The sequence below is a fragment of the Panulirus ornatus genome, chromosome 57 (assembly GCF_036320965.1).
Source record: "Panulirus ornatus isolate Po-2019 chromosome 57, ASM3632096v1, whole genome shotgun sequence".
NCBI lineage: Eukaryota > Metazoa > Arthropoda > Malacostraca > Decapoda > Palinuridae > Panulirus > Panulirus ornatus.
The window spans coordinates 25641474-25655172 of record NC_092280.1 but is presented as its reverse complement, the minus strand read 5'-3'; the positions used below and the strand labels follow the sequence as shown (position 1 = coordinate 25655172).

General features: G+C 43.7%; 1 protein-coding gene across 7 annotated transcripts in view; it reads right to left on the bottom strand.

Moving 5' to 3' along the window:
* Pka-R1 (protein kinase, cAMP-dependent, regulatory subunit type 1) overlaps positions 1-13699 on the bottom strand; it is a 101741-nt gene that overhangs the window by 57357 nt on the left and 30685 nt on the right. For 4 of the 7 annotated variants that reach the window (XM_071694824.1, XM_071694825.1, XM_071694827.1 and 1 more), the window contains exon 2: positions 9366-9533. The exons of 1 other annotated variant lie outside the window; for it this stretch is intronic. In XM_071694824.1, coding sequence (XP_071550925.1) covers positions 9366-9386 — 21 coding nt within the window. In that variant the 5' untranslated portion in view covers positions 9387-9533. Of the gene's footprint in view, positions 1-9365; positions 9549-13458; positions 13591-13699 lie in introns of those variants that run through there. 2 more of the 7 variants (XM_071694823.1, XM_071694828.1) reach the window with 2 other exon arrangements.

Genomic DNA, 13699 nt, shown 5'->3' with positions numbered 1-13699 from the left:
CCCTAGAGGGAGAGGCCATTAATGAACCATTAATGAGAAGCCTTGTTGTGTTTCCTAGGGTAGACTCCCCCCCCCCCCATCATCCCACCCCAATCTATCACATTAAGGCAACTTTGCGTGGGGTCTCATTATGACATTCGACCTTATATAACCAGCACATCAAGAGGAGAGTTCCACTCCCCCCTCCCCACCAACACCACCACCAGACCTCCAAGAAAAGCCACACGCGCGAAGGCAGACCTCCACCTGACCCCTCAAAACTCCAATTAACGGCTTGAACCCAACCTATCTACATACAAACAGGCATACGGGGCCCAGCTAGCCCAGAGAAAGGTGTCATTACTGCAAAACTCAAAAGGCCTTTCAGAGGCAGAGACGCGACGGTGCAATAACAGCTTAACCAGTGAAAATACATGATGTGCTATACTGCCGAGGCTTTCAAGGTGGGATACACCAAGACAATGAGAGAGAGAGAGAGAGAGAGAGAGAGAGAGAGAGAGAGAGAGAGAGAGAGAATCTTTAACTGGCTAATCGGGGAAACTAGCATTCGTTGCAGTTATATGACTGCAACAGTTTATAGCAGATCAACGGACCGCACAGTCGTGCTCAACGCTCGTGCCGTCGTGTCTAACGATCGTTAAAGTGTCGTGCTCGTGAGCCCTACTGTCACACGCTCAACGATCGTCCCATTATCATAAGTCGAGGGTTGTCGCTCACACTCGCGCTCAATGAGGTTAACAACTCCCGGATGTACGACACACAAAATCAGGACATGAACCTCCTATACCACAAAGCTTAGTCGAATTAAAAGAAAAGAAAATGAAAAAATAACCGTGAAAACACCCACTAAAAGGAACACTCCACACACACAATAATTTTCACACGAATCATTTCTGTATCGCGATGAAAGCCTACAATCAAGTACAAAAGTACTCGACCTGGTCTTCAGAGAAAGTCAAGACAAACATCGAGAACCAGTGTCGCCTTAGAAAGTGTGACCGGCGGGGCGTGGAGAAAGGCTACGCTGACGCCAGGGACACACTCGACCAATGGATTCGGAGGAGGTCATCCACCCCCCAACAGCTGGGTCTGGGACCAAACCCTACCTTTACGATTAGAGTTCCGGAGGTCATCTACCCGCACCAGCTGGGTGTGCGATCTAATCCCAACAGCTGGGTCAGGGATAATACTTACCTTACCTTAGGATAGAGTTTTCAAGGGTCATCTACCCAAACAGCTGGGGTCTGGGACCTAACCTTATTCCCTTACAATGGTTTTGGATACCGTCTATCCCACTAGGAAAAGACATGGCCGGCCGTCTACACGTACTCACAAACAACTGAGAACATACGGATGCCAAGTGTGGTGGATCACTGACGCCCACACACAGACCAATACATCCAAGTCACCAACAGGACGACACATCAAAACCGTTATCAGCGCAACACTTTTATCCTTGACGCGCTCGCTCGCGTGAACTACCTGAATCTTTCTTAAATGTGATTTTCTGGCCATGCGTTCGGTATCACGTTAGCCTCTCTCTCTCTCTCTCTCTCTCTCTCTCTCTCTCTCTCTCTCTCACACACACACACACACACACACACCAGAGCACCGTATCTTACTTCTCCGCGTGAGGATAGTCACAGACTAAATATTTCAGTGTCCCCCAGCTCATCATCACTCACTTTCCGTTTGGATGAGTCGAATTTAAAAATCTCATCACGTTCGTGCGCAAAATCCTGATTACTTCTCATCTGTCTCATGTGATTACCGAGTCGCTGTCTCATGTGATTACCGAGTCGATCACGTAATCGTATTTTACTAAAATTACAGTCCTTCCAATAAGACGCTTGCTAACTTCCTTTATTAAGAACAGCTGTGGAATTACGACTGAATCCATCCATGGTACACCGATGCTCGTCCTTTTTTTTTTTTTTTAAAACCTAGTCTGAAAAAGACACCTTTGGCATCTGTGTGCCCCGTTGCCACCTTCCGTTCACGCCATTTTTCGATCCACTAATGGAGTTCTCTCGCGCCTGTCCGGAAGGCCCATTTATTTTACCGCCCTTCTGAAGGGCACGGCGCCTGATGCCCGACGTGCCTGCACTAGAGATAAAGCGAGTAGCTCCTCAGATGTGAGTCGGCATCATTTCGGCTATTACTTGAGAGACGAGGCAACACGAGTGTAATACTCCCCCAACCCCACCAAGCACACACACACACACACACACACACACACACACACGTAGAAACTCCTGGATAAAATTTGTATGCATGACGATTTAAGTCCCAGTTCGACTCCAGGCATACTAATCTTACCTATGAGCTCACATGCGCCTGGATCGCCCTCATCTGGCTTTAGATTTATTATTTAATTAGGTGATTTATGTATGGTCAAAACATGATCAATATACGTAAAGTGTGAAAAGCAAAAACAGTGGCCATCTTTGGCTACTGGTCAGGACGACCAGTCCTAATTCTGAAAGGGGACTCCCCAAAGGACCATTCTAGCCGAGTTTGGTTCAAATCGGTCCAGTAATCTGAGAGGAGGAGACGCATGCGAACCGTTAACGGACGGACACAATGGACGCCAAGCGATGGAAGAAAAAAGAAAACACTTGACCTTTGGCCGGGTGGGGCAAAAAAAAAAACAAATAAAATACACGCCTCATACGATGAATAAATTAATTACATTCAATAAATATAACATTCAATCTTTTTTTCTTTTTTTTTTTTGCTGGGAGACCTGCATTGATCCAGTGATCTTGGCGGCATTCATTCCTGAGTCCACTCATCAGTGACGGACGGACAAAACGCACGTTAGACGTATCTGACGTCACTGATCTGATCAGCTGAGGGTTCCTCAGGTTCCACGTCCCCTACAGGAGGTTACCGCCGCTCATCCACCGCCGCCATTGAAGACGCGGCTTAAGGATTCTGTGATATATATATATATATATATATATATATATATATATATATATATATATATATATATATATATATATATATATTATCATTATACTTTGTCGCTGTCTCCCGAACTGCTGCTCTAAAGACTTCCTTACGTAAACATTAGCATCACGAATATTCGAATGTTCATCTTGAGTCAATATACAGACATCCGTTTCACACACACTCAAACGTGCTGCCTTGGTGATGTGGTTATCGTCGGTGACCATGACTCGCATATGGGCTCACCTGGTTCGAATCCTTAGACCACACCGAACATAACTAATAATACACTCAAATGTACCTCATAAAAGGCGAGGGTTCAGACGGGGGAGCGATAGCTGAGAAGTGTGACTGCTATAACAACGTGTACCGTCAAGGCAATAAAAACTGGTGAAAGTGGGCACCAGGAGACGACCCTGAGTGTGTTAAAAGTGTGTTAAGTGTGTGTATGTGTGTTACAAGGGGGGGGGGGAAGAGTTTCACATCAGGTGCTGCCCTGTCACATGTACCATGTCTACACATCCATGTGTGAATAAAGACACGCACATACATACATAAACACCCCCTAGCCTATGCCAGGTGTTTGTGGGGGGAGTGGAGTGGAGTGGGGGGAGTGGAGTGGAGTGGAGGGGAGTGGAGAGGAGGGAGGGGAGGGGAGGGAGGGGAGGGGAGGGGAGGAGAGGGGAGGAGGAGCAGCAGCACGGCAGCGCATGAGAGAGCGCACGACATCCAGACGACGCGGCGGTGGCGTCTGAAGCATACAGAGCAAGGCGTTGAGAGATCGGTCGGGCCTCGGCCTCGCACAGGAATCTCTTTGTCTCGTTAGACGGACGGCCCTCTCTTGAGTAATGTGGGCGAGGTAAAAACCTTACCCTCACGAACATGACGGTACGACCCTTGTGCACGACGATACGACCCTAGTGCATGACAGCACAACCCTAGTGCACGACAGTACCTCTTGTGCACGGCGGTACAACCCCTGTGAACGACAGTGCGAACCCTTCGGTATGATGGTCTGGCCTTTAACTAGGCCAGACCACTCATACCCAGGGGTCGTGTACCGTTGTGCTCAATGGTCGTCCTGCAGTTCTTAAAAAATAACAATCATTTTTCTTATCACGTCAGACTCTAAAAAGAAAAAGCCAAGTGGCTCTTTCTTCCCCTGTAACGCTAAAGAATCTACTTTAGGTTCAGATATATATATATACATACCCAGCAAAAGCAACACTCGTTCCCATTTCAACTCGACATGAAGACATGTACAAACGCTAACGAAATATATAAATCATCTCCCTCTTCTTTTTCATGACTCCTATATTTTCCTTTTATTTTCAACTTTCTTTCCATCAGAAGGAGTCTTCACACCAGATACCATCAGTGCAGAAGACGTCCAGCCCGAGCTGTGTGTGTGTGTGTGTGTGTGTGTGTGTGTGTGTGTGTGTGTGTGTGTGTGTGTGTGTGTGTGTGTGTGTGTTGGGGGGGGGAGTATACAGAACCTCGAAGACTTCGTCGGGTAATAAAACTTTTCCACGACGACACCCCCCCCCCCCCCCTCCATCATCCTTGCCTACGAACACCAAAGCTGTAGAACGCTCTTCCATATTTCGTAAAATTATTCTTAAAATCTATCACCTTTTAAGGGTCAAGTCTACTGAAAACACTCTTTTACACTCAAGATGGCCTGGCCCCGGAAATGTTTCTGCCCGTATCATGTCCATAACTCATTCATTTTTAATATTAGTTATCATTATATATATATATATATATATATATATATATATATATATATATATATATATATATATATATCACCAACAGCTCACAGAGTTGCATAACATATGCCACAGGAGTAACCCATCCACAGACTAAAATCATTGCTATCAACAACAGAACACGTCTCTCAAAAAGTCGTCTGCTGGATGCGTCAACGGAGGGTACTTAAGCCTGCCTCCCTGGAAACCCACTTTGGCAAGTATGTGGCAAGCAAGGCAGGATGGATTCCAATTTACACACACCGAGTCACATGGGTGGGAGACGACATGAGGAGGAGGAGCTGCTGGTCTGTGTGTTGATGATAACTTGCTAATACGTTACATGAGAATACTTGTAAGAGAATTTCTCGACAGAAAACGGAACCCTAACCGTTATTAAGAGAGGCGACATAGCTCAGACTTTTTAATAAGTTTCATCAAATAACTATCTTAAAAAGCATCAGATCACATCACAAGACTTTCTTGAAGAACTATTTTGAAAATCCAGGAACCACAGTCCAGAAAAAAAAATGTGACCCCTCTGGAAAAAGTTCAACCTAATGAAAAACGGAGGAAAAAAAATCACATTGAAAATCTCAAGATCCCAAGGTCTAAAATGTACTCCTTCTAGGATATTTCAGCCCATAAGCTAAGGGAAAACAGACCGCGAACATTATCAAAGGAGAAGACGTCCCTGGCATGGAGATGGGCAACATATTAAGACACGGAGGGCGGAGCCAACGGGCGGAGGAGGGGCGGAGGAAGTCCCTGCTGGCCCTAGATGTGATGTGATGTATGGGGGTGGGTGACGAATACAGTAGCCTTCAACGCTGCATTTATGTATAATCCGCAGAAATCGAACAAAACTGTAAAATGTGACTGATATTACTTTATTACTCGTGTTACCTTAACTCTTAACCTTGTATATATACAGTACCATGTCTTTACTCATGTGAACGCACACACACACACACACACACACACACACACACAACACACACACAGAGAGAATCATACCACCAGAACCTCTCTCATCGTGTCCATACCACACTCAGACATCACGGACGCATAAATACGGAATGCTGTGAAAGAACTGCTAGATCTGCAGCGGAGGAGGCGATCATACAGAACTACTAGGGCTGTAATGAAGACAGTCACACATAACAGCCTGGCTGCTGTGAGAGGATGCAGAGTGATACAGAGCTGGAAGGGCTGCAGTGGAGGAGACATCAATACAGAACTCCTAGGGCTGTACTGAAGAAGGTAGCGATACACTGTTGTGGAGACTGACACAGGGCAACGAGGGCTGTAGTGGTGGAGACAGTGACACAGAACAGCTAGGGCTGTACTGGGGGAGACGGTGCACAACAGATAGGGCTGCAGTAGTGGAGACAGTGACACAGAACAGCTAGGGCTGTACTGGGGGAGACGGTGACACAACAGCAAGGGCTATGGTAGTGGAGACAGTGACACAGAACACCTAGGGCTATGGTAGTGGAGACAGTGACACAGAACAGCTAGGGCTACAGTAATGGAGGCAGTGTGATATGGAACAGCTAGGGCTGTAGTGGGAAGAGGCAGTGATAGAGTAAGGGACTACGACTGGTCTGATACTGGAGAAATTCCACATTTAAATATAGTTGTAACACGAGCCGCGAGCCAAGCGGCGAACAACCATCTCACTGATGGGGGCCAGCGAGGCTTGAGCCTGGGGTCGAGGGGTCTGGGTGCGCAGCCGCCACATCCATCCCTCCCCGTTCTCTCGCTACTCGTGTATTTACGTATGTACCGAATTCATGAAGCCCCCGGAGCACCTCTGTCACTAGACTTGTACATCACTCTACATAAATATGGGTACAGACCCGTCCTGTACTGTGCTGTTATCTATGTACTGGAGGCATCGTGTCCTTAGCCCATGTCTGTAATCAGCCTCACATATAGCTATATATCCATATAACTATATACATTCTCAAAGTCTGTCAAGTTCATGTATTGTCTGATCTATGCAATGTGAGCTGGTGAACAATGCGATGACAGTAGCCAACTTTCTCAACGCTTGCACTCACGGCTTCCCTACTGCTTTTCCTCTCTCTCTCTCTCTCTCTCTCTCTCTCTCTCTCTCTCTCTCTCTCTCTCTCTCTCTCTCTCTCTCTAACCACCGTTTCCAATATATATATATATATATATATATATATATATATATATATATATATATATATATATATATATATATCATAATACCCTCCAGCAGCCAGGACTTAAACCCAGGACCTTTGCATCTTTCCAGTCTCCCCTTTATTTTTGAAAAACTTATCTACCTTGTCTATTTCACCTTTTAACGTGTTTCACACGAGCTGTATTCTCTTCAGTAAATCGTAAATTCATTGCCATTATTACTATTACTAACATCAATTACATTTTCATTAATCATCTACACTATTGCTTTTGTCATTAGTATTATAAATACACAATGCCAAAGAAAATGCAACTGTAGTGTACAAAAAGCAGGCGTAACTTCCACACAGTCATGCCCACAAAGGTGAGCAACGCCACCTCCACGTCTCCATGGAGCAGCGCTTCTTTGAAAAAATATCCACCAAAACATACGAAAATTCGTAAGAAAATATCCATCAAACACTAAAAGGCAACATTCATAATTCTGAAACAGCATCTCGGCGGGATAATGGGAAAAAAAATAAAATGGCACAAAATAATAGCACAAAAAAACTCTAACTTTTATTATTCAGCTTTATATTAAAATACTAATCATCTAGATATAAAAAGGCAAAACATCTCAGCAGGTGTGGGTGAAGGGCACATATGTAAGGGTAGGTGGAGGCAAATATAGCGAGTACAGCTGGTACAATACATCGACCTAAGAGGGTGACAGGTGGGCTTGAGTGCGGTCCGGAGACCCAAAAGGTCTCCCCTTCCGTCAGACGGGGAGGGAGGTCTATAACCCTTATTGTTTGCTGATGACAATGTCCAGTAACAAGGGGTATGAAACAAGTGAACCTATGGCTGACAGCACATAATGATCCAAGTAGGGAAGAAAAAAGTGGTGTTTGATCTTATCGTGTCATACCACAAAAGATGTTTCCTCCACTTTCTTTCTAGCATATGTAAGAAAAAATTACTCTAACACTGAAAAGTATTGTGAAATGGAATACATGTATATGTTTCGTTTATGGCATTACTCGACCTAAATAGCAATATATACAGAGTATACCGCCAACATTCCTTAAAAATCACATTGTATTCATATTTCATTTAGCTTTCCACGGGAAACTTGTGAGACTACCACCACATAACATCTGGACGGTTCTGGCGTACCAAACAGCTGGGGAGACACTGACATACATACACGACGGAACTTATAGCATTCAATGCATAAAAGTCTGAGATACACCATGACGTACAAAGAAATGATCCTTAAACTGATAAAAAAGAGAAAACGCATTTGGAATAATTACCATCGTAGACAGCAAGCTGAACCCGAGTGAAAGTTGACAGGTATCTAGGGCGACGATGTAGCCGATGACGATTCCCCATCGGTGAGACTACAACGATATATCAAGCCAAGTCGCTTGTAGTTCACGCGGCAAAAACTGGCATCATCCTTGCTGCGCGCGCCCGATAAGTCGCGCGTCGGTGCTCAGGCGGGGCGACCTATGCGGGCTGCACACAGCCGTCTGGTGACTTGGCATCATAAAAACCAGCCCGGTCGTGCGACGTCTGAGTCCTCCCTCGAGAAAGCAGTGCCAACGTAACCTGACTCTCCCAGTACTTACTTGAGCCAACAGTTGTCCCAAGTACAAGCCAAGGCCATAATTTATCTTAGAAACAGCAAACCGTGCAAAAAAAGGGGTGGAGGGGTGGCAAATCAATTCACAAGAACGTGAGGGCAAACTCTGAAACAAATATTTCACGGTCCTTGACCCCCAGCCACCTCTCGAGAAACCCAATACTTTTTTTTTTGTACTTTGTGCTAATCATCAAAAAAAAATATTATAGCCATACAGTGGTGAAGAGACAGATGCATGTTCAAAAGAAAAAACAGCCTACATCCACGGAAATACAATTAAATCTTTTGTATATTAGTTCCCTAAATTATATATAAAGTAAGCCCAGCAAAACAGTCACACACAATTACAATCGGAAATGCCCCAGTTTCCCCGGTGAAAACATCAATGACCAAAACATGAAATATCGACAACAAACATATACCTCACCCAAATATCTAATACACGAAAGTTCCAGGAGCCCTCAAACTGCAGGTACTTTTCACCCGAAGCGTCCATACCGAAATCCAGCTCTTAACTCCTAGGGCACGACGGTGCAAAACTCAACTGAGCACAGGACCTTTGGGGGTCTGATGTCATGACTTATGACCTAACCATTACGGTTCGGCCAAACGTCTCCAAATCATACCCGAGACTCGTACCGTCATGCTCAAGACATTAGCGAATCACAAGAACAACACAAAGACGGACCCACTGGCCAGGTTACTTTTATGAGTCCGTTATAAAACATCAAAATGTTTTGACAGAATGACCCGTGAGCCTGCCTGACCGAACACGCAGCACAAGCCGGGGCCGAGGGGAGGAAAGGGCTATGGATGAAGGCAATAGTCAAAGAGCAGCAACACACCCTACTTACCTCATTATCTGAGTTGCCCATGTTGCCTGAATGAGGGGTGCTACCTTCCTTCTGCGTGTCACGCGGCTTTTCCTCACAAGCCTTCGTCGTTATCACACTTTAACAAGAAATCTTTTATTCCTCGTCCGTTCTGTTCGCTCCCTGTCTCTTTTCAAATGCGATGTCTCTCTGCACACCGGTACGATCAAGGTAATTACTATCACGGTTTTATGTTTTCAACACCACTAATCTCAACATTTAAGTACGCAATACCAAAGTCTTGTGAGTATATTAAACACTGTTCCTCGTTAAAGTGGCATATCATGGTATATAAATATGTCTGAATCAGATGCTCAAAAATAACCAATGCTAAATCATACAAGCATTAATTAACCCTGACATGTTAAGAATATGAAGTCGGGCTACCGACGAGTGCTTCACACGATTTGGCTGGCTACCCCGAAGCAATGTTCGTGTGACGCCAAGCTCGGCTCTTGTCCTGTCTCCATTACGAACACAAAATATCTGATATTCAAGGCCAAATCGAAAAGATAAACGTATGTACTTTACAAACAACATTCTCCCTACACGTTCATACACACATGTACACAATTGTCCAAGCAAAACAAAGGGCACTTGATGTAAGCCGAGTGTGTGTGTGTGTGTGTGTGTGTGTGTGTGTGTGTATGCAAAGTTAAGACATGGTACACACTAGTTAAGAGACGGCACCATGAGCTAATAACGTTACCTAGCCCCGTAACAAAATCACAAGGGTGTGAACACTTTATATATATATATATATATATATATATATATATATATATATATATATATATATATATATATATATATATATATATATATGAGAAAGAGAAAGAAAGCAAAAATCATGTGTGTGGTGCGAAAACTGTCAAGAACAAGAGACATATATTCTGGCCTGTGCATGTTAGGGTAACACTGACCAAATAACTGTGAGGGGCTAGCATGTCTGACCTTTACAACTAGGTCCCATGAGGGATGGGGGACTGGTAGTCGTAAAGCCATGTACGACCAGGTAAGACGACACGGGGAGGGCGTGGCTTGTGGCGGTTGCCTTTGAGGCCCAGCTCCAATATGAGTACTATGATGGAAGAAGTCGTCACATGTACATGTGAATGTCATCAGTGTTTTTGTTTGTCTGTTTGTTTGTTCAGAGGCGATTTTATGAGCATATTGTCGGTTATAGGCTTGAAGTGGGTACCAATGAAATTAAACAGGATTGAAGTGGATATCACTAGTTTTCAACAGGTTTTAAAAAAAGGCTACAATAGAACTGAATACGATTTACCAGTGGTTATAAGGGCAACTTATTCATTACTATGCTTGAAAAGCTTTGCTATTAGACTTGATCAAATGGTTGAAGCTACCAAAAAAGAAAAAAAAAAGAAATACTAGGCTTTTAACGTCGATTATCCATATCATCTAAGCAACTTCTCGGCCAAAGAAACATTTCTGTGATTTAACACCCTAGAGTTCTGTATTTTCACATTCTCTTGACGTCTCTCTAAGCAATAAATGAAGTGAAGCGACTGAAACTTGAAAACCTAACGCATGCCGTCATGTCTTCCTTCTGTGAAGATACTGTAAGAGTAAACATTAACCTCTGACTTTCTCACTTGTTAACGGGGATGAAAGAGGAACAGTCCTAGTCATTACAATTGTCATTCATCTCATCCTCTTTTTTATATCAAAGTCACTAAGCCCTTACAAAATTAGGCGCAATGTAATTAACATAGGTAATTGGTTTTAGTCACACCGACTTCTGGTCTTAAGAGCTCAATAAATGCGCCAGGAAATTTATATGCAAACACTGGTACAACTCTACACACCATTGCGTATACAAAGAATTTTTTCTCCATCATCCTGTACCTGCTGCTCCTATAAAGTTGTAAATGTAAATTTCTTTATCCTGCGAACAAATGCAAGAACCAGTGACGCAAAAGAATTTTTCTGAGACACCAGAAGAGACCATTGTGCGTGACGTAATATCATGCAAAGCGACTTTCATTAATTTGACGGATGTCAAGTTAGGTTCTTGAACAATGTCTATGGCTATAACCAACGGAAATTAAGGGAAAACATAAAGTACTGATAAATCATTCATCCCTGATCCCCATTCCTACGCCTGAAACAAATCAAGAATTGAACGCTCTATTTCTGATGTAATCATTCACCTACCTTAGAGAATCTTAAGTTTTTGGCAAATCTTATCGGAGCATTAATCCACCCCCCCCCCCCCCCAAGAAGATATGTCAACTGTGACAACAAGGCGTGGCTTGCACGCTCGTGATGTATCCAACAAAGCCACGCATATGCATAAAACTGAAACATATCTGAATGTGACAACAGTCTGGTTAGGGAATCACTGGGTTTGAGAGGTTTCACGGAGTAGCAAACCATGATGTGACATGAATTCATTTGTATCACTTGTGCTCTACACGATGTTCCTACGTAACAGGTACTTTCTCGAATCTTAAACTACAATTCTTCAAAATTGATGATTCGTCCCCATCCTTCCCTCAAATGCTTTATGGGCTTGGTTTGGTTGCAGTTCAAACCTGACCGAGTATAAAAGTCTGCAAATCTTCTGGTGTTTCCAATATCTTTGTTATTGTTACTGTTTTTTTTTTTTCTTTACCTAATCAAATATACTGCACAAACTCATTAGCTCATAAGGGAGGGAGACAGGTCTGATGTTCCATCGGCTGTCATATTTCCTAGTTATAACTTTAAATTACTTATTACAAGTGTTAATAACTCATCTCCGCTGTTAATTATTCATGTTTCTTTTTCTGACTGATTAATTACTACATTATTCAATTAAATGACTTGTTAATATACGTACACAATGTAACCTTCGTCATTTGAGGCAAAAATGAATTAAAATTTCTCCCCGGCTGGAATATATTATGTGCACGGTATTTTTTGGGTTAGAAAAAAGAAATTCTGAGTAACTTTAACTTCTCCAGGGTCCTGAAACTAGAAAAATAATGAGGTGTCAAGTCTGGAGTGGGTTAGGCACTAAATAACCCAATGCGGCAGCCAGCCTCAAGTAATAGGCGATGGAGAGGGCATATTAATGTGCTGGGCTACAACATTAAACTTCTTAACTACCTCCTTTACTGGAAACTTATTTTCTGTTGTTCTTTAATGTTTGTAGGACGCCTGATCTGGATCAAATTACAATATAAATGTAAAAACGTATTTCACATCAAATGTTTGCACATCTATAAATTCATCGAGCTGCATATTCACAATATGATCGAAATTAGAATATTTCTACGCCCCCTGAATCATACAGTACACATTGGCATAGTAGGAACTGAGGATGAGTGCCACATGTGAGTGAAGCCTCGGCCTTGGGTGATTACCAATGGAGTGTCAAGTGTCCAGCAACCAGACCCCTCACTCACTGGGAGGCCTCATATATGGCCTCTTATAATAAATCCAGTCTTCACTCTTTCGACTCTGCCACTCGACTTTCATACACACAAACACCTGCGCTCACTCTATACCGCCAATTACTACCTACACTCCGTGTCCGACTGACATACATTGAAACAATTTCCGTACGAAGCAAACTGAAGAGGAAATGGAGTGTTGAAAGTGAGGCGATTCCTCTCGCACTCTTAGGTTACCACTTGACTTGCCACTTACGCTCTTAACACCACACCTTTATACCCTCCGGCCACGACTCTCCCAGGCAATCTGCACACACCACACGAGTTGGGTGCGACCGTGCAACAAACTGGCACACGAATATTAATTTCTGGAATGAAGGGCACGCACCGACGTCTTAAACATCCATAGAAAACTACAAAATTGTTGATATTTCCCTGGGAGGCTGTGAAACACCTGGCTGTGAGTACCTATGAATGTACCTATAGGAAGGTCCCGACAACCATACTACCCCAAGCATTAGTCCTTCACCGAGTGAATACTGAAGAAATTCAAATACTATAACACAGCATCCACCCTTTCACTTTGTTCCAACATTCACGAGCACTGCGACACTACATCTCGCTCGTTTAACCTTCTATCTATTCAACACTGGCAAGAAAACGTGATATTTTACGAGACTGCGACAGGTTATGAATATAGGATCCGAAGGGGAGCGGCTCGCACTGCGTCCTGCTCGCTCGAGCGCCAACGGCCAACTAATCACGTTTCCGCCAGTGACAGCCTCACAGGATTTCGCCTCGTAACTCGCAGATCCACAGAATCTCCCAACTCACACGCACCGGGGCCCGTTTTTACCAAATGACTCACAGATTAGGTTACGTGATTATATAAAATTTCCAAGACGAGTGGCGTGC